The 26,680-nt window shown below is 43.9% G+C and overlaps 1 protein-coding gene, 1 non-coding gene and 1 pseudogene across 2 annotated transcripts; 1 reads left to right on the plus strand and 2 right to left on the minus strand.

Moving 5' to 3' along the window:
* The first annotated feature begins 2,561 nt into the window (after positions 1–2,561).
* On the plus strand, positions 2,562–3,810 carry LOC119367012 (probable long-chain-alcohol O-fatty-acyltransferase 4). The gene has a single exon (XM_037632652.1). The coding sequence runs from the start codon at positions 2,673–2,675 to the stop codon at positions 3,702–3,704; it is 1,032 nt and encodes a 343-aa protein (XP_037488549.1). The 5' UTR covers positions 2,562–2,672; the 3' UTR covers positions 3,705–3,810.
* Positions 3,811–4,044: 234 nt separating this feature from the next.
* On the minus strand, positions 4,045–5,401 carry LOC119367013 (annotated as a pseudogene).
* A 1,684-nt stretch (positions 5,402–7,085) lies between these two features.
* Positions 7,086–7,188, minus strand: LOC119266164. The gene has a single exon (XR_005131895.1). It is a non-coding gene; the product is annotated as a U6 spliceosomal RNA (small nuclear RNA).
* Between the last annotated feature and the right edge of the window lie 19,492 nt (positions 7,189–26,680).

A 26,680-nucleotide genomic window follows, 5' to 3' on the forward strand; every position in this document is an offset into this window, starting at 1 on the left:
ATAAAAAAAAACCGTAATAAAAAAATTGCGAACACATGCATGGTCTCTAGGTATTTGCAAAATTTCATAAAATGGTAAAAAAAATTGTAGGCTACACAAAGAAGACAACATTCTGGCAAAAGAAAAATAGAAACCCACTTTGGATCATGTTTTTTTATACTTCTCGAAATATACTGATGAAAATTTGCACGCACATACAACACATCTATATACACATACAAAAAAATCATAAATTTTTGTGACATAAAAATTACTAATTTGGAAAGAAGAAGGAAAAATACCAGGCTCCCTGAAGCCCGGCCAGGAAAGTGCATTATCGAGTTTTGATCGGATGACGCGCACGTGAAAATCTGACGGAGGTGGCCTGTCTTTGTTCATGATCAGTTGGCTGACGTCAACCGATCCAGGACGCCCAAAAAATAGAGTTCAAGTTTCATGGAAAGTACAGAATCCCATATAAGTTGCTTGCTACTCCATTAATTGAAGTTATAAAATGGACTCCGATAAAATCCGATCGTACGGATTTTAAGCATTTCGTCCCGAACATTTTTACATGACAACTTTAATTGACACGAGATGGCAACTTTAGTTGTTAAGACATGGTAACTTTGTCCCAGTTTGTTTTTTTGTCAGAAAATTGCAAAGTTTGTCAACCTCACGTGAACTAAAATTGCCATAAAAAACGTTCGGGTTTCCATGCTTAAAATCCGAATGTTCGGGATTTATCATTGCCGTATAAAATTATCTAAAGTCAAACATTTTAAAGTTTGACTAAACTTATAGAACAATCTATTAAAATCTAGAATATCAAATATATATACTATCAAAATATATTTCATAATCAATTTAATGAACCAAATTTGGTGTTGTGGACGTTGATGTATCTCTGTATAATCTTGGTCAAACTTAATGAAATTTGACTTGAACAAGCTAGAACTTCAATTATTTTGAAATTGAGGTAGTAGTTTATTGGGCTCTACTTTTGATTTGTACTATCACACGCTACGGCGGGTTTTATGCAGGAGTTCAACGTCAAACTCTTTTTTTTTTAATGTTAGAGTTGATCTACAAAATTTATTGATTAGGAGAAAGAAGGTTGGTCCGGTTTTTAAGGGAGACTGGACCCAAAAACCATACAAACAGCGTTTCGGCCAACAACACACACACACCCTCACGAGATCCGGGTCTCTCTAACCGGATCCATCTCCAAGACGATGCCCCCAAGAGAGACCGGGATGCTGAATTGCGCTGTCATCATCTGATCTAAACTAGATCAAGGGTTTCCCCCGTAGCACGTCGGGAAAGGCAAGATGAGAGCAGCTATATCGATGCCTCCAACGAGGGAGCGACACCCGAAAGCGCCGCCATCGATGACTCCGACCGCAACCGGAGTACGACTTTCGTCGGTAGTCTCACCTGCATAGCCCGAACCCAGGGTCCGATCAGCCTACACATCGAACCACTATCCCTACCTCCACGGCCAACCGCACCTCCCCGGCGAGCTCGACATGCTTCCAACCCTGCATCCGCATCCCCCACTGGACGGAGGATGCAACCCCTAGTGGTATCATTCGTCTCCCATCGAAAGGATGCAACCAGCACGACGCCATTCGTCTTCCCGAGGATGCAATGCCTGCCGGTCATTCATCTCCCGACGAAGGATGCAACAACCGCCACGAGGCCATTCCTCTCCTTCCAGCCACCACCATCTCGTCCTCCCACCCGAAGCCACGTCGAGCTCATCGAACCACCAAACAGGAGGATGCAACACCAGGCGAGGTGCCATTCATCTCCCATAACCTCGCCCGCACGGCGAGCAGAAACCCAGATCGAGCTATGCTGCCTGTGGAACCCACGCCTCCGGCAGATCCGGCGTATCCATGGTCGCCGAGCGGAGAATCACCGGCCACCGAAGACAACCGGTTGCCACCCAGCGGATCCGCGCTGAGGGCGCCACTGGCATGCCTCCCACGCCCCGCACGCCGTAGATCCACGCTGGGAGTAGTGCCAGCGTACCCTTCCCATGCGTCGCCTCAGATCTGACGGCGACCACCACGCGCCCGGCAGCCGCACGCCTCCTCGTGCGCCCACCATGCTCCCCCGCGCCCTGCGCGCTTGCCATCCGACAGCGCCCCTCGCGCCGAGGCCGCGCACGCCCGCGCCCTATCCGGGCCGCGCACGCCCGCTCCTCGCTCTGGTCACGCACGCCCGCACCACGGGCCTCCAAGCCCGCCGGCCGCGATCCCTCCACCGTGCGCGCCGGCGACCAGCAGAAGGCCGACGCGCCCGCATATCAGAAGATGAGATGCCCCCGCGCTGCTCATGGTCTTCGCGAGACGGGACAGGTCGACACCGCACGGGCTTTGCTCGGCGGCACCCTCCGGCGACGTCGAGGAAAGGGGTGAGGCGGAGTAGGGGCGGCGGCGGCGGCGGCAGGGTTTCTCCCGGGCCGCTGCGGGGAGCGGCACGTGAGCGGTTTGGGATTGCCTACTCTGCTTCCCTCAACGTCAAACTCTGGATGAAGAATTAATTAGCATATCACATGTGTTATCTGACGCTGCTCAAATAATTTGACATCGCCAGTTGCTTACCGAACAAATTTTCTCATCATTTTCTATACCGCTAGATCGGATCTTCGAGCTTGCCACTCAATCCATCCAGTTCAGCCAGCCATGGAGTTCCTGCAGGACAGCATCCCAAGGGTGTACATCGCCGCCGCGGCCGCCGCGCTGTACGCGCGCGCGTCGTCGTCCCTCCTCCGGCCCGGCCTCCCCCGCCTCGTCGCGCTGCTCCCGGTGCTGGCGTTCCTCGCCGCCGCGCCCTTGGCGTTCGCTTCCTCCACCAACGTCCGGGGCACCGCCGCCTTCTTCCTCGCCTGGCTCGGCACGTTCAAGGTCGCCCTCCTCGCCGCCGGCCGCGGGCCGCTCGACCCCGCGCTGCCCGTGCTCACGTTCCTCTTCACCGCCTTGCTCCCCGTCAAGCTCCGCGGAGCAGCGGCGCCGGCCAACGCCGGCAACAGCAAGCCGGTGTCGCTCGTTTCTTGCGCGGTCAAGGTCGCCGTCATAGCCGCCCTGCTCCGGCTCTACCAGTTCAGCGACCGGATGCACCTCTACGCGCGCCTCGCGCTGTACGGCGTCCACATGTACTGCTTCTTCGACCTCCTCCTCCCCTGCATCGCGGCCGCCGGCGCGGCGCTCGGCATGGAGATGGAGCCGCAGTTCGACCGGCCGTACCTGGCCGCGTCGCTGCGCGACTTCTGGGGCCGGCGGTGGAACCTCATGGTGTCCGCCATCCTCCGGCCGTCGGTGTACGACCCCGTGCGCGCGCGCGCCGGGAGGGCCGGCGGCGTGCTGGCCTCATTCGCGGTGTCCGGGGTGATGCACGAGGCCATGGTGTGCTACCTCGGCCTGCGGTGGCCGCCCAGCGGGGGGATGGCCGCCTTCTTCGTCCTCCACGGCGTCTGCTGCGTCGCCGAGGGGTGGTGCGCGCGGCGGTGGGCGACCAGGGGGTGGCCGCCCCTGCCGCGCCCCGTGGCCACGGCGCTGGTGGGGCTGTTCGTGACGGCCACGTCGTTCTGGATCTTCTTCCCGGCTCTTCTTCCCGGCGTCGAGGAGAAGCTGATGGAGGAGTGGGCCGCAGTGGGGGCTTTCTTCCTCGACGCCGGCGGGAAAGTTCCGTCGTATGGTCAACGGAGCAAAAGTTAGGAAAACTCAACCCCATGTATACTAATCGAATGCTCCACTTTTGTTGCATGGAGAAAAGCAATTCTGGGAGTTCGATCCCGTGCATGAATCATCCGACCTTGCTGTATTTTTTTGTGTATTCTACTATTATTTATTATTCTTGGTGTGTAAATCGCAAGAAATCATCGTATTTGTGGATCCTTGATAAAGAAAACCATCACAGCTTGTCGAACACTCATCGGCGACTAAACTCACGTTAACACCGTTTTTGAAGGATGGGGCCCGCTGACGTGGCAAAAAAAATGCAAATCGTTTCACTTGGTCATTAAACTGGGTGTAGGGCCCACCCTTCAGCGTGTGCACACATTTCTCTTCTCTTTGTACTCCCTCCATTTCTTTTTAGTCTGCATATAAAGTTTGGTCAAAGTCAAGCTTTGTAAAGTTTGAATCAACGATGTATAGTATGTATGTAGTCTTACGGTGGAATCGACGATGTACATACGTACGTTATGCAGTACAGCTACATTCACATTGACATGGTCGGGTAGGCGACATCGAGCATGATGCCACAGAGCCCCGGGCCGAGGATTTTGCGCTGCATACGGATGTAGCCGCGTTCGCCCCACGTCTGGCCCCACGAGTTTTTGACGATCCAGAACTTCTCACCCGTGGACTCATCAGCGTCGTAGCCGACGACGGTGACGGCGTGCTGGAGCCGCGTCCCGCAGGGGCCCGAGTAGACGCCGCTCTTGTAGAACTGTATGTCGCTGCCCAGCTCGATGGCCGCGGCGACGGGCTGCTTGGCAACGGCGTGCTTCATGGCGAGCTCATTCGAGCCTGGGCCTGAAGCGTGGCCGGTGATGGCGGCGACGTGGTGGTCGGACTTGGCGGTGTCGCAGGTCCCCTGTGCGGCCTTGTACGGGTACTCCGCCTCCGTGGTGAGACCGCCGTTCTGGTGCACCCAGTGGAAGGCCCTGCGGAAGGAGCCGCGGTTGCAGCCGCCGTTGTACTGGTCGCAGTCCACCAGTTGTTGCTCCGAGAGGGGCACAAGCTTTCCCGTCTTGATAGAGTGGAGGCTCTCGATCGTCGCCACTTCCGCGAACGCCCAGCTGCTAACTACATCCATCCACGCATGTGTCAAATAAAGTTAGTCAAACCTCAGTATTACTCCCTCCGTCCCATATTATGGGACGGACGGAGTACTTGATAAGGTTGAAAATGGATGACATTTACGTACAACACGATGAGGTTTGCGCCTTGGGCGGCACCACGACGCCTTTGGCCCTCTAGTCCATGCTGGCCGGATCCAAGGAGACATTGTCGTCGCCATACGACCACAGGCCGGTGTCACCGCCCCCCACGACCGTCGTGATGACCATATCACCATCCTCGGTGCGAGCATCACCGTCGTAAGACGTGAACTTGCCGAGGAACTCCTCCCGGGTGAGGTCGGCGAACTGGTTCTCGCCGAGTTGGTAGGTAAGGTCGCTGCGGCGGTTGGTGGTGTCGATGTACTCCACATTGTCGCGGTACACCTGGAAGCGCCGCAGCCTCTCCCCCGCGCTCGGGTACGACCGGTTGTGCGCGGCCTGCCACCGGAGGAACCTGTCCATCATCAGCATGTCGCCCACGTCGACGCTGCGGCCACTCGCGGCCGCCGCCCATGCCAGGAAGATCGCAGCAGTGATCGCCGGCCATGTGCCAGGGGAGAAAGCCATGTCGATCGATGGATCGACCTGTAGATTCGTTTGTTTATATGGTGCTCGTGGTGGAGCGCGGGAACGCGTCTTTCGGTGGTGTCGGCCGGCGACGAACGCGTGCATGCTGCTGCGTACAAGTATAGGAGGAATGGTAACGAGCTACATTTCATGTTGGCCGCTTGCAGTGGTGCATCCATATGTGCCTTGGCACACGAAATAAAAAGTGTGTTGGTTAGGTACTTAGGTTGCGTTGCCGTGCACACTAACATATTAGTAGATCATATGGCCACCAGCAGTGATGTGATGGCGACTTCACGTTTTACTCATTCTGTTCGGTGATGCTGAGTTTTTTTTTTTTGAAAATTGTGATGGTGAGATGGCTCAACAGGTACAATTTTACTCATGGTGTTTATTATCAATGAAGGTGGTGACCTAGAGGAGCCATGATTTTCGACATGGGTACATAGGGTCAAAAGCTTTTTCTACAACACAACGATATAAGATATAAGAAGTTCAAAATAATGACAATGAAACTACGTAATTCTTTGTAGCAAAAATATATCCAATAATTCAGTATCATTTGAAGAACAAATGAAGAGAATCATAATTTAATTAAATTACATTGTAAAAGCAAGTTTTATAGGGAATCAATGCGAAATGTGCATAAGTTTAACTGAATGCCACAATAAATCGATCAACGAAAATTAAAAGTTGAAGATAATCCTTTATCTCTGCTGATATTTGTTAGCAATTTTCCTACTGGATGACTAATGTGTGTGTCGTATCACTGCCTAATGCGGAGTGCGCACAACGGAGGACGTGGGCTGACAATGAGGCAATCACAATTGATGTCAATAATGAGTCAGTGACGAACACCCTAGTGAAGTAGTGATGCGGCGACACCCAGTTTTAGCGATGCAACAATTGACTCGACACATATCCCACATTTTATAGGGGTGGATTGACGACTTGCTCGACTTATTAAGCTCATGCCTGCGACGTGGCATGGAACACATGAGATTGTATCTCCCAGAACTTTTTGTCTTCTCCGGTCAACAACGGATTGCATCTCAGCAGTTCAATCAACTTTTCTCTATCTTGGTGTATTCTTTACATCAGTCCAAATCACCAATATAAGAGAAATACAGTTAGGTTTCATGGATGAAAAAAAGAAGAAGATAAAACTGTGCCTAGGTATACCAGATAAAATTCCTACATTTTCACATGCACGGTTGAAGAGTACATTGTGGAAATGGTAGGAGAAGTACTAGTGGAAATATATAATATATTATGGAAGGTGCTTTAAGAAGACATTACAGTGCAAAAATAGAAATTCCTGCAAGATGAAAATTATGCTTGGATGGTTAGTAAAAAAAAGAGCAAAAAAATGAATAGGGTGTCAGCACAACTACATGAAGGTTCAAAAAAAGTTAGCACACTACTAGCTGTATTGTCTCGATCGACAAAAGGAAAGGGAACATAGACACACGAATATATGCGAAACATGCATCATTCAAAAAGAGTCGCCGAAATTAAAAAGTATAAACATACTCAGGGTCAGGGGCTTGGATAGAATAGAAGAAGAAAAGAGAGAGTGGAAGGACCTGGATGCAGAGAAAAGTACACAGCGCCACAGCCGCATGCGAAGATTGCTCGGGGGCGTATCTGTAAAATGTGCAGGGACCGGCGCGGAAAATCTTAAAAAAATTTGGACCATTTCTCGATTTGTGCGTGTCATCCTTGCGCAGGGGCCATGCTAATCTTCTCTGTATCGTTCCAATTTTATCGAATGTCCCCGAAGGGACGATGAGGTTGGAAGGGCGACGCTTATAAAGCGCGACGGAGCTCCTTCGCTAACCGATGTGGTACTAAACTAGCTGGGGCGCGCTGCTGTCTCCCACGAGCCGCAGGAACCGCGGGATGGCCAGTGGGCCGCATCTGCGTGCCGCTAGCCCAACTTGGAGGCCGACTGGAGAATGCATGCTGGACCTGGCCCTATCCTGAGGCATCTTACTTATATGGCAGGTTTGAGTCTAAGATCATCTAAAAAAAAGGTTTGAGTCTAAGAAATAAAAAAAAAAAGTTGTCTTACGCAGCAGCCGAGGATAGAAACATCGAGTATTAGTCACCTGAGATTTATTTATGATGTTACCCTTCATCCATGCGACTTTGCTACGATGCAAACGTCTCTTCTTAATTACCTGTGCACTATACACGATGGGAGCGACCAGAACAAGAAGATCATCGTGATTGACACGGTTCTTCGCTAATTTTTGCTGGTCTTTTTTTTCATTAGTTTCCAAGTCATCCGAGTTGCTCGGTCGTTGGGTGTGGCGGATGCTGCTGGAGTGGACGCGACAGACTCCAAGTCGATAACCTCCTTCTCGACCTTCTTGAGGGTGCGCTTCCGGGCATGCAAGTTTTCGCGGGCAACGCTCGTCGTGTTCACTGCCGCAATGGCTGGGTCCCCCATTAACTCTGCAACCCAGGGTCCATGGCGGTGAGCTAGGACGGAGGAGCAGGGCAATGGCCAAGACAAAAAAAAATGAAGGACATACACGGTGAGGGAGGCGGTCGCTGCCAGGCAATTTGGGGTGGCCTTGTCTTGCCAGGTCAGACGTAGCGGACGCGTTATCCGTCTCATGTATGGGTTGGGGTGCGCGAGGTGCTACGCTTGATAAGTAAGTTGTGTTTGGAAGACATGATTATTATTTTTTGTCCGAGCAATGTTCGGCCATTTCGCCAGGACAAAAATGGCGGTTTTGATGGTTGAGTTTGCAAATGCTCTTACCTTTTGGCACCTCGCGAGTGATTATACTAGTAACTTTTTGACAGAGATTTGTCAGGATAAGTTTGTGCCCATTCTCTATGTTTCCCATCTACGATATGATTTCTTTTAAACTTCAAAAAAATGATTTTGTGGAGCATTTTTTGACAAGTGTGTGTGTGCCCATGTTGTCAAGTTGTCTATCCACAATTTATTAGCTTACTAGGAGAATGCCCGTGCGTTGCCACGGGATTTTTAGTTGTTTGTTCTGATTGCATATATATATATATATATATATATATATATATATATATATATATATATATATATATATATATATATATATATATATATATATATATACATACATACATGTATTGTTGTATATAACTCGGTGAACTTTTAGTCTCATCCACAATATCGTGTCAACACCCTTATTGATGTATTGTTTTTGAACATCGGCATAATACATCTCCATCACTCTCATACTCTGCAAAAATATATATAAATACACTTTTTGTATTATCATGTGCAAAAAATATATAAAGAAGAACAACTATTTGTATGCATCTCTTCCAATTGTATAAGACTCGATGAGTTTTCAGTCCATCCATCATAAAGCTTTTTCAATCGATATTTTGAAAGCATCATCCAAAGCCATCGGGTTTTATCTATATTCTATAAAAGTCAATATATATAAACACATACCAGCTCACATCACTAGTAGAAAACAAGGCATTTGTCCCGGTTGGTGAGGCCCTTTTGTCCCGGTTCATGAACCGGGACTAAAGGGTCGTTACTAATGCCTTCCTCCTTTAGTCCCGGTTCTAACACGAACCGGGACAGATGGGCCTCCACGTGGTCACTGCGAGCAGCCCAGGCAAGGGGGCCTTTGGTCCCAGTTGATGACATGAACCGGGACCAAAAGGCTTCCACGTGTCAGCAGCTGGCTAGAGCTGAGGTTTTTTTTTAAAAAAAAGTGGATGGTTTAGGGGTTTTGGGGGTTAATTTTAGGTTGTTATTAGCTAGCTAATAGAGAGAAGTGTCCTCTCTTATATCTTCGTCCTTGGTTTACCAATGCTACTCCTATGTTCATTTCACCCGCTGATATATAATAACTCATGCATGCTCGCATCATACATCATCATATATAATAACAAGTCCTACTAATCATGCATCATCATACAACTTCTACTCGTTATTAATAACAAGTCATACGATCATCATCCTCATAGTCATCGAACCCAACCCTACATAATTGTTCTTAGCACATGATCATCAGTATCAGGTAGGACCTAAACACCCTTAAAAGCAAAAAGAATTATCATAAAAGAAAATAAATAAGTAATTAAAATTTTGTTACAAACTTTAATATCAAAAAGAATTATCATAAAAGAAAATAAATAAGTAATTAGAATTTAGTTCAAAACATTAAAAGCAAAAAGAATTATCATAAAAGAAAATAAATAAGTAATTAGAATTTTGTTACAAACTTTAATAGCAAAAAGAATTATCATAAAATAAAATAAATAAGTAATTAGAATTTAGTTCAAAACATTAAAAGCAAAAAGAATTATCATAAAAGAAAATAAATAAGTAATTAGAATTTTGTTACAAACTTTAATAGCAAAAAGAATTATCATAAAAAAATAAGTAATTAGAATTTAGTTCAAAACATTAAAAGCAAAAAAGAATTATCATAAAAGAAAATAAATTAGTAATTAGAATTTTGTTACAAACTTTAATAGCAAAAAGAATTATCACAAAAGAAAATAAATAAGTAATTAGAATTTTGTTCAAACCATTAAAAGCAAAAAGAATTATCATAAAAATAAATAAATAAGTACTTATCGTAAAAGAAAATAAAACAATTCTGCATTATTTAGCCGTTGGTCTCGGTTCGAGCCACCAACCGAAACCAATGGTGGTGGGCCAGGAGCGAGGCCCATTGGTCCCGGTTCGTCCCACCAACCGAGACCAAAAGGTCCAGACGAACCGGGACCAATGGCCCACGTGGCCCGGCCAGCCCTCGAGGCCCACGAACCGGGTCCAATGCCCCCATGGGTCCCGGTTCTGGACTGAACCGGGACTAATGGGCTGACCCGGCCTGGACCTTTGTCCCCTTTTCTACTAGTGCATATAATATATACTCATTTTCCCTCAAAAAAAATCATTGGCCATCTGCTCACTTCAAGCAGGTTACTCCCTCCATTTTTGTATACAAGGCCACTATCAAAATTACAATTTTCAGCTATACAAGGCCACTAACACAAATCGATGTAAAATTGATGAGGTTTGCCTCGTACTAGCAACCGAAGACATTAATACCACATGCATGCATGCGGGAGTGAGAAGATTGATTTAAATGCACCGTATTAATCAACCAACAAGGAGTGAGAGAGTTGTCTTGTTGTGCGTTGGAGAGATAAATACACATTAATTAACACGTCAAGCAAGGAGAAAAGACTAGTTTGCAACATTGGTTTAAGTAGCCATTAATTTCTACCTTGGTACCTGTAATATGGGTTTGTGGCCTTGTATACAAAAATGGAGGGAGTACCTTTTTTGTTGGAGTGAGTGGCATTGTGTTTTTTTTGTACAGTGAGTCGCATCCCAATTTTAGTAAACTATAGGCTCACCTGTAATGTTTCAGAAATGACTTGCTAGAGTATGTTATATTTTTTGCTATGTAAAAAGACGTGACATTAATTTCCTTCATAGCAAACAATTGTTTTTCCTAAGAAAAGGAAACAATCGCTCTATTTCTTCCCATCTTTAAAAACTCGTAGAATGCCCGTGCGTTGCCACGGGCCTTTTGTTGTACAAAGCTCGATGAGTTTTTGGTCTTTTTCAACGACATCGTCTTAACACCCTTGTTGGTGGATTCTTTTTGAACGTTGACATAATCCATCTCCATCTGTCTCATACTTACAAAAGTAAATATATATAGAAACACACCTTTTTTGCGAGATAGAAACACACCATTTGTATTATCATGTGCAACAAATATATGAAGAACAATTATTTGTATGCATCTCATCTGATTGTTAAAACTCAATGATTTTTTCGGTCCATCATACAAATGACCTATTAGGGTATTTGATATTTTTCACTATATAAAAGTATGAGACATTTCTCGCATAGCAAACAACTATTTTTCCTTAAAAAAAAGCATCGCTCCTTTTCTTCTTATAATTAACTGCTCGTGTGTTGCAACATGCTAGACATATTATGATGATTTATCATCGACAACGGGGCATACTTCTTCTTCTTTACCCACTATCTTCGCCTCTCTAATTCAAGCTCGTCACATCTTTCAATAACCTGGCGTCAACTCCGTCCCTCCCTGCCTCCCCCACGTCCCTCCCTCCCCCCTCCCTCTTTCTGTCTATCCATATATGTAGTTGCACACTGTTCTAACAAATAGCGATTAAGGAACATGCAGATCACGCAGATGTGTGCATGCTGTACGCGTGTATAGTGTTGTCTGCATCTTCTTTGTGATTGCATTATCAAACCCAACTTAGTTAAGTAATTTTACAAATTGCATCTCTGCCAAACCATCACGATCGGAGGTTCGACCAGGAACCAGAGACACATCGCCTGGCAGATCTGGTTTTAAAAAAGGGATATGGCAACACAGCAGGCCCAAAACTACACACCAGACCAGAACACTTGCTAGAACAAATACTGGATGGAATTAGCTACAGGATGGCCAAGAATCCATTGAATAACAAAACATTGCAGCCCTAATATACCAAGGACTCAAGGTAACGGGTGGCATGCAAGACAGATTGATCAAGGTAATGTTCTTCACCCTCATACGGCGCTCAAGCACCGATAACATGACAAAATCACAGCTTGCGGTCAGGACTCCTGGATTGTATGGTTCATATGCTCCTCCCCTACACCACCACTGCCACCATCAGTTACATTGTTTGTCGCCCTCTACCGTGTTACGAGTATGGGGAATAAGAAGCTGCATCACCATTGTTGTTTTTGTTCCGTCCAGCAGTGCCGCTCCTCATGGTCTTTGCATGAGATCTGCAGTGCTGAAAGCGCAAGTGGATAAAGAAGTTAAAGATGAATCGCACCCTTTTGAGGTGCCATCGTATAGTGTATTGTTTATTTTGTCAAAATCACAATCATAGAAATTCTTTTTCATCATGCAATAAATATACGGTCCGGCCAACAACTACGTGGAGAAAGCACATAATGATAGACCGCAAATGTGACAGAAATACTGCTTATCCATGAACCTCGCCAACTAATCAACAATTAAATCTAGTTTATGAAATGTCAACAACCAGATATGGCAAAAACACATAGTACATTCAACATAAAGGTGGGGAAGAAACTGGAAAGCAGACTAACACACATCACTTGCATCCAGTTAGTGTAAAGAACATCACAAATACCACATGATCACCTATCATGCACTTGTGGACCGACTGGGGATAGAAACAGATAAAGGGCCTCTCAATAACCAACCAGTTTATAGTACACTATTTGATAATCTTATTCGGCCATAACATTTCCAAAATCAAAAGTTCAATTAGGCTATTTTTGAAATTTAGCATTTTATTTAGATTCACATGGAGCCCATTTTAGTGAAATCGAGAATTGTACACATTGTGCAAACATAATTCAGTATCAGAATTTAAATCACTCGAACAGAGCTGGCATCATTTGGTAATTTAGGTGGCCAAGACTAAAATGACGATTAAAGATTACAGATTTCAGAAACAACTCACCAAATATGAGAGGTGATTTTTCATGCAAGTGGATCATTTTAGACAATGTCAAGATGTAAAATTTCTAGAATTCTATATTGGAAACGACATGAAACAAGAAAGATTGGAGAATAGTAAAATTTGGATCAACAAAACATAATGATGCCCAAGAACTACTGTGAAGAACATTAAATTATGCACATGAGGTTCCTGATGAATTGAATACTTGAACAGTCACAAAGAGCCGAACTGAGTGCAAGACCTAAAGTTCCAAAGCTAATGTGAATAATAGCTGTTAGTGAGTTGACATCACATGTGTATTTGCGAATGACTGAATACATACACATGGTCCAATAAATAAACATCAGTAATGAAAATTCTAGATAACCATAAACTATTTCCTCTTATTCCAAATACTTGCTGGTATATTAGTATTGCAATATAATTAGAAGGCATACACTACAACAAAAAATGAGATTCCGCTTCTCTTTGCATGAGGGGTGCTAGGGATTTTACCTTTGCAAGGCGTACCCATGGTTGTACCCAACAATATAGAATCTGTAGAAATAGAAAATGCTAGACATGATAGGTGATGGAGCGGACAGCGCCTGCCTGGACTGATGGACAATGCTGAAGGAAGGAGAGTCCTACAGGAGGCTAAACTGCAGCCATCAGCGATCAGCTAAATCAACTGAAGAAACAACTACTGTAGAGGAAAATAGCTACCTTATAGCAGCATTGTTGGTTGATTTACAAGCTTCATAAGATATCACAATAACAAGTACGTAAAAAAATATTACTGACTTAGTTCACCGACCAAGAGCAGAAGCAACAAAAATTCAAATAAAAAAGACTTCTGAACAATTTTGAAATAACATCAATCTTGTACAAACTATAATTGTGCTGAAGACATAGGCATGAAAAGATCTGAATTTTCAGTTATTCTATCTTACATTCTTAGCTATGTATGCAAGCAATTGTTAGAACGTGGCTGAAATCTGATTAGATATACTCTGTTAGAATATCTTCCATGAAGGAGCAACATAGCATTTGACAATCTACCTAATTATAATGGTATACTAAGAGTTCATTTGCTTATCCTCTGTAAAAGATAGTTATTTTCTTGACAATTTTTAGAAACAAAACCAAACTACCAATTGGGAGAATAAAAAGATCATGATAAAGCTCATCCATGTTAAAAACTAAAACGACTAACCTAATCTTCTTAGGACCAAAATTGGAGAAATGAAAGTGCTGGGGAATAAACCTCGAACGAAACCATGAAAGGTTATTATGCTCTAGCTCATGCATGCTAAAGAGATAAATGTTGGTACACCATGAAAGGTTTAAAAACTGTTGGAACACTTAGTTGTAGCAAATTAAAAATGCAGGAGATATTTGTTTCAATTTTGAATGTGCCTATAATGATATTTATAAGAAAAAAATTAATTTGATCAGAAGCAATATATAAAGTGTTTATTAAGAGGCTTATTTTGGAAATAATAATTCGACCCACCTCTGTTGATAGAGGCTTGCGCATTAAGCACCTCACTTTCATATGGATAGTAAAGGAAGAACACACATCACTGGTAAGATTGACACCTCCATCATCAACATATAACTTGCATTTCCCTTCAACATAATTTTTTCCAGAGGGTAGTAGAAAATGTAGGACAATTAAGTATTATTCTTCTAATTATACGGCAGAGATGGTAGATATCAAAGGCATATTCCATATCATCTTTCTTCAGGCGTGCTGCTTCAGAAACTATTGCATCTGGAAGTATGTGTATCCTGTCAGAGATGCCCTCCAAAATATTTTATTTTTCCACAGATAGCAATCTTGGAGAATTGTAACACGGAATCTCTATCAGTATAGTGGCAATACCTCTTATAAAGCAAAATATCTACAATACTAACTCTTGATAATCCAATAACTCTCAATAATCGTCAGTCTCCCGTCTCCCTCCAGCTGCATCACGGAGCCAAAAAAATTAGTGAAACCTGACCGAAGTCTAACCCGTGACAAGAAATGTCAAGCCCAAGTAAATGCTATTAGAAAGTTAGAAAGTGAATGTAGCATCTTTGAAACCATGTGGAAAACTCGTGACAAGGCATATGTTACCTTTGCTCCACAAACTGATCAAGGCCTAAAATAAGGTATCAAACAATCACAACAATAAGTTTTCTATTGCAGTAATACAATGATCAAACAACAACACCACAATGGCTCACTTCATTGGAGATTCCACAAACTGGGGATGCAAAAAAGGTAATAACAAATGTTACATTAGCGCATAAATGCCAGTAGCAAGGGTAGTTTCTCTCAGTAACAAGGGCTTCTTTTTTCTTTGAAGGAAATGTTCTGATTCCACAAACTGGGGTTGCAAAAAACATAAGAAGAAATACTAGACCAACTTCTTTTCAAACCAGTAGCAAGAGGGATTTCTCTCAACAATGGCTTATGTTTTCTTTGAAGGGAAAGTTGTGGCTGAGCTCATGCACACCCATCAAATTACTGATGATTGAAGATGGCTCTGAACTGATTACTTCTTAGTTCTCTGATCTGAACTGATTATTCAAGATGGAGGTAGATATTTGTAGGCGTAGTTTTAACAATTTTTCATAGCATTCACATAAAATGTTATGACATTTTTTAAATGTTATGACATTTTTAAAATGTTCACACACTTAAAAGTGTGTTCAAGACATTATTTAAAAAATAATTATGGAATATGAAATTGTGTATGTGTAATTTATGAAAAATGTTCGGGATATTTAAAAACACATGTTTAAAATATGACTGAATTTTTAAAAGTTCATGAAATATGAAATAATCGTTTGCCTATTTATTTTTAGAAAAAATACTATGCCATTTTAAACATTGTTCATAGCATTCACATAAAAGGTTATGACATTTTTAAAATGTTCACACACTTAAAAGTGTGTACAAGACATTATTTAAAAAATAATTATGGAATGTAAAATTTTGTTTGTGTAATTTATGAAAAATGTTCATGATATTTAAAACACATGTTTAAAATATGCCTATGAATTTTTTAAAGTTCATGAAATATGAAATGATCGTTTGCCTATTTATTTTTATAAAAATTACTATGCCATTTTAAAAATTGTTCATAGCATTCACATAAAATGTTATGACATTTTTAAAATGTTCACACACTAAAAAGTGTGTTCAAGACATTATTTGAAAAATAATTATGGAATGTAATTTTTTTATGTAATTTATAAAAAAATTTAGTGATATTTAATAACACATGTTTAAAATATGCCTATGGATTTTTAAAAGTTCATGAAGTATGAAATAATCGTTTGCTATTTATTTTTATAAAAATTACTATGCCATATTTAAAAAATTCATGGATTTTTAAAATGATATCATTTTTCAAAATTTATTCATAATTGTTTTTAAAGTTTGACGTACGTTACAAAAACTTTGGCCATAAAATTTACAATGTGTATTTTACAAATGTTCAACGGGTATTAAATATGCTGAAATGTTGTTTTACTAATTTTTATGCGTATCTAAGAATAGTTTAAAAGTATTCCTAAAATGTTGATCATCTATATTTAAAAATTAAAGTGTACTTAAAAAATAAAAAATAAGGAGGGTAAGAAAAGAAAGAAGAAAATTATAAAGAAAAATAAAACTAGAAAAAGAAGAAAGTAAAAAGGAAAAAAGGGGAAAATGAAAGAAGAACAGACATAATAGAAAATAAGAAATGGGAAAGGAAAACAGAAAAACCGGCAGATTGTACGAAGGAAAAAAAGAAAAAAAAAACTACTGGATCATTCCTCAAATTATCCAAAACTATAAAAGAAAGGTTCCAAAAACCAAAGCTAATAGCCTGGCTTATAAAAGGCGGCCATTTTAGGTGATAGTGCGGTAGGTCTGGGACTAAGCGATTTATAGTAAAATTGCGAACGGTTGACCTGTTATTGCGCGCGTGAACTATCGGTGATATTATCAACTGCTAATACAACACATGCCAATTACGAGGCTCGGATGATTTATCTTCCTTCGCCGTGCTTGTCAAAAATGCTGAACCCTTGGATTTTTGACTGGGGCCACGTGAGCATGTTGAGTGGTGACTGACCAAGCATGGGCCAAGGGAAAAACACGTTTTGCTCATAATAGGTTCATTGTGTTAAACTTTTTTGAAAGGGTCATTATGGGATGTTTGGCCCCTCCTGAAGTCATCAACCTAGTTTCGGAGCACACGCAAGGACCAAGATGCAAGGTCAGGATGAAGAGGCGTTTTGTGTTTCATGTGCAGCTGATTCGAGGCTCCGGAAGTTTTTCCCCTTTCAAGCCTGTGTGAAGTAACATTGTTTGAATTAACTAATGGTAGTTTGATATTGTAATTTATCAAAGTTAGTATTGCAACCCGTGTAAAATGTAATCCTACATGGAGAATACAAATACCACCATATGGCTTTGGCTTCAAGTTTCGTAAATATTTTGACCACAACTGAAAACACTAAGATTCATTAATGAAGGCGGTTGGTCCCTGTTTAGACATGAATGATGTAGTTGCTTAATCTTTGTATTAGATAACCCCTCGTACATATGGTGTAACCCCTCCTAATATTCTGATCAAGCTCCGCCACTTCCCTAGCATGACCAGGTATATTTAGTTGAAATTTCATGGAAAGTGAAAACCACGGGAGTAGCTTGCTAGTTTATAGTGACTAGATGACCTGTTGCGCCCATGGCGCAAAGGCCGAATGTAAGCCAATTGGTGTAAGAGTGTGCATTAACATATTGTTGTTCAAAAAGAATAGCTCATATACTATATGCAGTAAGTACATAATATTGGAAATGATACACCAAGTCATGCAAGAAAGGACCCTTGTGATCATTTTAGATTGGATAAATAATCATGCAGAGGCCTTTGGATATGCACTTGAAGGAGCATATATTTCCTTTATCATGGTTGTTTCAAAAGCATGCAATAGAGCAGTCTAAGTAGCGGATAATCGATAGCTAAATGCACAACACTGTCTTAGGGGATTACATAAGATCAAAAAGGAGGATAAACATAGATGTCTTTGTAGGCATTTGTACTAATACTATGTTATATAGCAAGGGGCTCCTGCAGCTTGCTTACATTGAGTAGACAATCAGGCCCAATCCCTTGGAAGTGCATTTGAAGCCGAAAGCATATGCTTGCCCTTCGTTCATGTGGGTCCAACGGAAGAAGTCGCTCCAGCCTTTAGTGATGGTGGCCCTTTTGTCAACTCCCTTGATAAAGTGGGCCGTGACAGTTGTTGTTCCGTCTCCAGTTGTGATTGGAAGTTCACCATGGCCAGCATCCATGTGTGGGAAAAGGGAACCCGTAGAAAAGTGGACATTAAAGTACTGAAAACAGTAGTAAAGGTTAGTCACTATATCATTTTATACCATGCTATTATATGAAACAGAACAGAATAATTGCGAAGGATTACCATTCTTTTGCCTTGTGTTGCAAATGTTTATGTCATGCGGCACACGTAGTAGTTATTAGGCGTGGTGCTGTTGCGGATGATCTTTCGCAGTGCACGAACATTATGGTTGTAGAGCCTAACTGTGTTGCCCCACACAACGTGGCGACTAAACTCATCTAAGTAGTGCTTGCAAGGCTCACCTATGTTAAATTGCACAAAATTATACTTTTCAGTAGCTGTTGCGAGAGCTGATGGAATGGGAAGAGTAATGTAGTTCTTACCACGGAGAATGGACTTTCCAGGCTTTAGATGGATTTTCTTGCCTTTGAACTTTTCGATTGAGCTTGCTTTGCGTGGGTGATGAATATACTCGTATCGCTTATTGTGCTTCCGATGTAGTGGTTCGTTTGTGTTGAATAGGTAAGGAGATCATTGTAAAAGGTTGCAACAGCAGATAGAGGATAACATAAACAAACAGAGGGGCTAATTAGCTTGTGTGTATTAGTGAATGGCAGAAAATGGTATCCATCGTATATGGTAAGCTGGAAGTAGTAAGCAGCGCTTGCACATGTAACAACAAATAAATAAATTACAGCATTAATGAATAGCAAACAGAAGATCTATTGGAGCCTGAAAGAAGTTTGTTTTATTACATACTTGATCAACTTGGATGTGTAAGTGATACAAAAAACTTCCCAAACAGCATGCATCAGCAAAGAAGAAGAAACATTCTTTGCAATTTATAAAGAATTATAAATACATTTTTCAGAATTACCATGGGTAATTTGGCCACCGCTAGTATCATTGGCTGTGTCTACCTCCTCATGTTTAACAGCAGCCGTCTGGAAAGAAGTAATAGAATAATTAAGCTTATATATTATACCGTGGTATTAGTTGTGATGATTAACAGTGATGCACATAGACTTAACAGGCCATTAGTAGTAAAACGCGGTAATTATATTTAATAAATAATCCTAGCCCTCAAAAATCTAATTTCTTTATGTGGGAGGGGAAGCATATCGCTCAATGCCAGTGGGTGAAATCGACGGCATCCCATCGAACCCAGTAGAGGGCAAATATCTCTCGCCTCATTTTCAAGGTTTGGCGGATGAATATCTCATGGCTCTTGGCCATGTGAGTGCTCTTCATTGACTTGAAGATTGGCCAGATCTCAAAGACGATCTTGAGCGAAACAATATAGTGTATGGGAATAATCAGGATGGGATAGTGCTTGTGAGCATCATGTTAAGAACCAGAGACATAGCAAAAATTATGGTGATTTCATATGTTAATAAACCGGAAAAGTAGCAAGATGGTCTGAAAAACAAATCTCTTGACAGTGCTCTCTGGCAAGCATTGCAGAGATCGAGAAAACTCAGTCACAGTCTCTATAACAACATCTCCTGTAGGTTGGGCGTAACATACAGATTTTTGGAGCTACAGTGTCTTCCAACATACCATCTATGTAGGAACGAAAGTATGTCTAGAGGGGGGGGGGATTAGACTACTTGAGCAAATAAAAAACTTGCCTTTTCCCAATGTTAGTTCTTAGCAGATTTTAGCAACTTAGCACAAGTCAAGCAATCAACCTACACATGCAATTCTAAGAGTATAGCAGCAGAATGTAAAACAATTGCATATGAAGGTAAAGGGGAGGAGTTTGAGAAGGTAAACGCAATTGGAGACACGGATGTTTTTGTCGTGGTTCCGATAGGTGGTTCTATCGTACATCCACATTGATGGAGACTTCAACTCACGAAGGGTGATGGTTGCGCGGGTCCACGGAGGGCTCCACCCACGAAGGGTCCACAAAGAAGCAACCTTGTCTATCCCACCATGGCCTTCACCCACGAAGTACTTGCTCACTAGGGTAGATCTTCATGAAGTAGGCAATCTCCTTGCCCCTACAAACTCCTTGGTTCAACTCCACAATCTTGTCGGAGGCTCCCAAGTGACACCTAGCCAATCTAGGAGACACCACTCTCCAAGAAGTAACAAATGGTGTGTTGTTGATGAACTCCTTGCTCTTGTGCTTCAAATGATAGTCTCCCCAACACTCAACTCTCTCTCACAGGATTTGGATTTGGTGGAAAGAAGATTTGAGTGGAAAGCAACTTGGGAAGGCTAGAGATCAAGATTCATACGGTAGGAATGGAATATCTTGACCTCAACACAAGTCTAGGTGGTTCTCTCTCAGAAAATGTATGTTGGAAGTGTAGGCATGTCCTGATGGCTCTCTCCATGAATGAAGAGTGGGTCGAGGGGTATATATAGCCTCCACACAAAATCTAACCGTTACACACAACTTACCAATCTCGGTGGGACCGAATCCTGAAACTCGGTCGAACCGATTTAGCAAATAATGTGTCCGTTAGGATTTCCGATGGAACCGACATGTCAACTCGGTGGGACCGATGTGGTTAGGGTTAGGGCATAACATAATCTCGGTGAGACCGATTACACAAACTCGGTGGGACCGATTTTGGTAACAAGCTAACCAGAGAGTTGGTCAAGCAAACTCGGTGGGACCGATTCACTCATCTCGGTTAGACCGAAACATTACAAAGGGAAACAAAGAGTTTGCATTGTAATCTTGGTGGGACCGATCGCTCATCTCAGTTGGACCGAAAGGTTACGAAGGGAAACAAAGAGATTACAATCCCATCTCGGTGAGACTGAGATCCCTATCGGTGAGACCGAAAAGACTAGGGTTTGTGGCAATGGCTATGACACCTGAACTCGATGGCGCCGGATAGAAAGAATCGGTGGATCCGAGTTTGACTTTTGGTTTGGGTCATATGTGGATGTGAGAAAGTAGGGCTTTGAAGCATATCACTAAGCATTTTGAGCAAGAACCTCATTAAGCAACACCTCATCCCTCCTTGATAGTATTAGCTTTTCCTATAGACTCAATGTGATCTTGGATCACTAAAATGGAAAATGTAGAGTCTTGTTCTTTGAGCTTGAGCCAATCCTTTTGTCCTTAGTATTTTGAGGGGTCCACTTTTCTCATCCATGGCATGCCAATCATTGAGCTTTCCTGAAATATTTATCTTGAAATAGCATTAGCTCAATGAGCTATATGTTGTTAGGAATTACCAAAACCTCCCAGGGATAGTTGCACTTTCAAACTCCCCCTTTTTGGTAATTGATGACAACATATAGATCAAAGCTTCGACAAATGATAATAAGATTGAAATAAATTGTCGCTTTGAGAAGTATGTGAAAAGTAAGAGCTCCCCATAAATTTGTGCATTATTTAAGATTTGCTTTGGACTGCAAATGCACAATGAGTTAGGATCATGGGTTACTCTTCCATGTCACATACATCTTGGTGGAGCGCTCAAAATGATAATAATTAAGCACATGCACTCATCACCAAGCAAAGTGAATGATCATATGAGAATATAAGAGATAATATCATCCAACAAGCATTAATGTAACATATTATATGATCAAACACATGATCATCCAAGTATCTCACAAAAGGCATAATGTATCAAGCAAACAAGCAAAACAAGAGAGAACAAAACAAAAGAAACACTCTTTCTTGAAGCCTATGATCTATACATTTTTATCCCCCTTTGGCAACAAGTTACCAAAAAGTTAAAAAAATGTATAGTTCTAAACGACTCTCAGGCTTGGTCTTGATGAGGTGGTGTAGATATGACTCGAAGGACGAAAGCATCAGTCGATGTAGCTGGAGTTGGTGGAGTGGGTTCTGGAGCCGGAGGCACTGAAGCTGTAGTTGGTGCATATGATGTAGCTCTGGTGTCTGGAGTAGGCACTGCAGCAGATCTCTGTCCTCTGGGCACTCTAGCAAATGCATCTGTCGTAGACTTGCCCTTCTTCTCCTCCACTTCGTCCTGAAGTTGCTCAACAACTGACTGGATCTCAGTGACCTTCACATCAAGATCATAGAATTTCTGCTCTATGATTCTCTCCAAGCTCTCCTGGTTTTGAGTTAGGGTGGCCAAGCCCTTCTCAATCCTCAAGGTGGACGCAATCAAGTAGCCAAGATGATCTTGCTTTCTCTTCAGGAACACTTGAGATGCCTCTTCAGCAGTTGGCATCCTAGCAGCTTTCTCAGCCCTTGCTTTCTCTTTCTTCTCTTGTGCTTGCACAGATGATGGTTCATTTTCATCCATCACAATGGTGTTGTCCTAAAAATCAGGGTAGAAGGGCAAGTGCTCTTTGTCCAAAAGATATGTGCCAGTGCCCATCTTGGAGTTAATGATCTCTTGAATGTGTGGGGCATATCCACAAGATCTTTTCTGATCAGCAGCAGTCCTTTTGATTGTTTCCACAATCAGACTCATGACTTTGAATTTCGGAGGCACTTCAAATATATGCAGCAGGTTGATTGCATGGCCTCTGATCATCTTGTGATCTCCTGACTTGGGCAACAGAGTGTGCATTAAGATCCAGTTGATAGTTGGTAATCCTGACAACAGGTAATGTACAGATCCAAACTTATGTGTCTCTAGAGCAGCATCTGGGATCTCTCTGTACATGTGAGCCATAGAGTTGTGGTCTTTCTTCTTCTTGCCATAGACAACCAAGTCATCCTCATTCTCTTTTCGAGCATTTATCAATTCAGACCATTCCTCAACTGTGGATTGGTACCTTGTACCCTCAGACATCCAGACAATTTTCCCATCTGGGTAGAAATGAGCTGTGGTGTAAAACTGCATGATGAGCGCATCATTCCACTTGGTGAGCTTCTGGCCAACAAAGTCATCTACTCCACAAGCATTGAAACTGTCATACACTCCTGGATAATGCTCTTCAATTTTCCTAATGTACTCCCAGTCAACCCATCTCATGTCACATACTATAGGCTTCTTGTCAAGCAAAATTGTCTCATAGAAATCCTGCTGTTCCTTAGTGTGGAACCTGTAGTCCACTGCAGTTCTTCTTCTGACAGCATAGGGATCAGTCTGTCTCCACAGTATCAGTCCTGTATCCTTCCTGAGCTTCATATCCTCTGCAACTGGATGAGCATAATTATGATCAGGGATCTTGGGCTTCAACTTTCTCAAGACAAGTGAATCTTCATCTTCTTCTTGCAGGTGCTTTGGTCTTCATTCCAGGCTTAGTGGTAGTAGCTGTGCCATATTCCATCTTTAGCACCTTCTTCTTAGATGTGGCCTCATCATCAACAACCACATATTTCTCATCTTTAGATTCTGAGGTTCTCTTCTTCCTTGTCCTAGTAGTTTCCTTGGGCAAGTTACTAGGTGTGCTTCTGCTACCCTCATCTGAGGTACTGGAGGGACTAGTGCCCTCACTCATCTGAACTTGCTCCTCAGACTTGTTCTGACTGTCACTCCGATCTGACATGATGCAAACTCTGACAACAGACCCTATGAATGGATGTAAATGAGGTAGAGTAGATGAGCATCACAAAGCGCACAGGTTTTTGCAAAACATTGAGTCAAAAACTTAGTTTTAGTTTTCCACATAAAGCATTTCGGAGCTACCGATTTGTAAACTCGGTGATACCGAAGCAGCTTTTGGAGCCTAAACTAGTGAACTCGGTAAGACCGAGTCATAGTTCGGTGGCACCGAGACTGCTAGGGTTTCACAGAGAATCGATCTCGGTCACACCAATTTGCAATTCTCGGCCGGACCGAGAATCACATGTGCAATGGCCTAAGCCAAATCGGTGAGACCGATTTCTACAACTCGGTCGGTCCGAAATGAATTCGGCGGAAACCTAACCCTAAATTTTCAATCCAAGATTAATCTACAAAGTATTTTTGCTGGATATGAAGATTTCAAATGTGGCAAGATTCATGGCAATGCATTGTGCTAGGAATCGGAGTTAAGAATAGCACAAAGATTCAAATCCATACCCTTATGCGGCGATGGATTTGCTACGGCGGCAACGGCAGAGTCGAATCCCGTTGACGGTGGCGGAGACCAGCGGCGGGAGGTCGCTGGCGACGAGGAGGATCATCCGAAGACCCGATGAGGCAGAGCTGGCTTTGCGCGGGCGAAGAGTTTCGGAAGAATTTCCAAAAAATTGAACCGTGAGTATATAGAGCCTGACCCTGTCGGTGTGACCGAGTGGAACAACTCGGTGGCACTGAGATGCAAAACTGCAAGCAATTGCTGCAACTTGGTGTGACCGAAAAGTTCAAATCGGTTGCACCGAGATTGAAAACCTAGATCAACACTACAAAAAAAAGACACATCCGTGACATTTTGGGCCGAACGAAATTTTTTTCTGTCATACATATGACACTTCTATGACGATAATTGTGACAAAACCCGGTATCATCATAGATGTGGTGGGCTCCTACTTCTATGACAAAAAATCCTGACAGAAAATGGGTTTTTCGTCCTGGGCAGGCCGGAGACGCAGCTGCATGACATTCTTTGGGCCGTCCATGACGGAAAAAACCATCGTAGAAGCGAGGGGGAGGAAAATTTCGGGGAGTTGCCGGTTACGGTGGGAGGTCGGGGGCGGAGCGATGCGCGTTTCTCTCGTACGTACACGTGTGTGTGCGAGGCGTTGGCTCTAACTGAAGCCGAGCGAGGCGTTGGGATCTAACTGAACCCGAGCGATTGCACTGCAGGCTACGTGTTACTGAACCCGAGGGATCAATCTATGGCTGTTAACTGAACCCGATGGAGCGATTCCTTCGCTACTGCTGCTAACTGAAGCCGATCGATTGGATGAACAGTGAGTGTTGCGGGGAGGTTCGATGAACACTGAGCGGTGGCGTTGCCTCTGGATGAACAGGAACCCGTGGTGTGGAGGGCTGGATGAACAGTAGATGGTGGAGGGGTGGCCGTGGAGGGGTGGTTCAATAGGACCCCATGGTGTGGAGGGCTGGATGAACAGTAGACAGTGGAGGGATGCCCGTGGAGGGGTGGTTGAATAGTAGCCGGTGGAGTAGCACGCGGTGGATGCTGGATGAACAGGAGCCCGTGGAGGTTGGAGGAGGTCGACGGTAGCCCGTGGAGGCTGGAGGAGGTCGATGGTGGAGATGAATAGTATCCCGTGGAGTCCCGTTTTGTGGTACGCCACACCCCTCCCGATGAACAGGACCCTCGTTTGGACTGTAGCGCTCCAACACAAGTCCGTTTCGTCCGTTTTGCGGTACGCCACACCCCTCCAGATGAACAGGACCCCCGTTTCGACCATAGCGCTCCAACATAAGTACGTTTCATCCGTTTTGCGGTACGCCACACCCGTCCCGATCAACAGGACCCTCGTTTCGATCGTAGGAGGTCCGTTTCCTCCGTTTTGCGGTACGCCAGGCCCCTCCCGATCAACAGGACCCCGTTTTAAACGTGGCCGGTCGAACACAAGGCCGTTTCCTCCGTTGTGCGGTACGCCAGGCCTCGTTTCCATCGCCTGTTCCGTCCAAGCCCTCCCGATGAACACGACCACGCATTCTGTTCCGACCCAGCCGGTTGGCTCCCCATGAACACGACGACGACGTTGTTTATCCGTTCCGACCCAGCAATGTACGTATGCACGAGTACGCGTTAGAGACCCTGCCCGTATGCACGTATGTGGCCGTATTTTCTTTCTTGCACCCTCGCCGTTGTACGTACGTGTACATGCTACGTGCGCGCCTCTACTACGACACGTGCGCGCCTCTACATCTACGACACGTGCGCGCCTCTACATCGACCAGTATGTACGTACACGTTCGCGACCAGAATGACAACGCTACGTATGCTTCGACCAGGTGGGTCCCGACTGTCAGGCACTTCCTTGCGTTCGAAGATGTAGCTGGTGGTCCTAGCAGTCAGGGGGGCGAATCGTTTTTTTTTGCCCAAACGCACTTCCTTGCGTGCGAAGGTGTAGCTGGTGGGTCCCAGCAGTCAGGGGGGAAACGTTTTTTCGCCAAATATGGTGGCCCGTCCGGTGGGTCCCCGCTGTCAGGTGGAGGAATAATTATTTTGTGCGTAATAAGGAGGTACTTCCTTGCTGCGGCCGTGGACCCTGCTGCAGCCTCTCCACGTACAGTCCACGTCCGATGGAAGCCATTCCTTGACCACATTGACCACGCCGCGCCGAGAGCACCAGGGCGGTGGATGACGGCGAGGCCTAGGAAGGGGACGACGCGGAGCCGGGGAAGACGCGGTAGTGGATGCCCACGCTTAGAGGAGTACAAGGGTTCACTGGTTCCCTGCGGTGTGAGGCTGCCGTCGCCGTAGAATAACAGGGGGTGTGGGTGAGTAGAGGGATGGCCTGGCCAGCGGTGGGAGTAGTAGGGGGCGGTGAGGCCTCTTACCGATTTACCACTATCATTTTGGGGATACGCTCTAGAGACAGCTACATTCACTTTAAATAGGGCACCGTCTAAATCCGTTGAGACGACCCGT

Source organism: Triticum dicoccoides, chromosome 2B (genome assembly GCF_002162155.2).
Source record: "Triticum dicoccoides isolate Atlit2015 ecotype Zavitan chromosome 2B, WEW_v2.0, whole genome shotgun sequence".
Taxonomy (NCBI): domain Eukaryota; kingdom Viridiplantae; phylum Streptophyta; class Magnoliopsida; order Poales; family Poaceae; genus Triticum; species Triticum dicoccoides.

Coding starts and splice junctions, on each gene's coding strand:
- LOC119367012 (XM_037632652.1), top strand. CDS start 2,673: ATGGAGTTCCTGCAGGACAGCATCCCAAGGGTGTACATCGCCGCCGCG.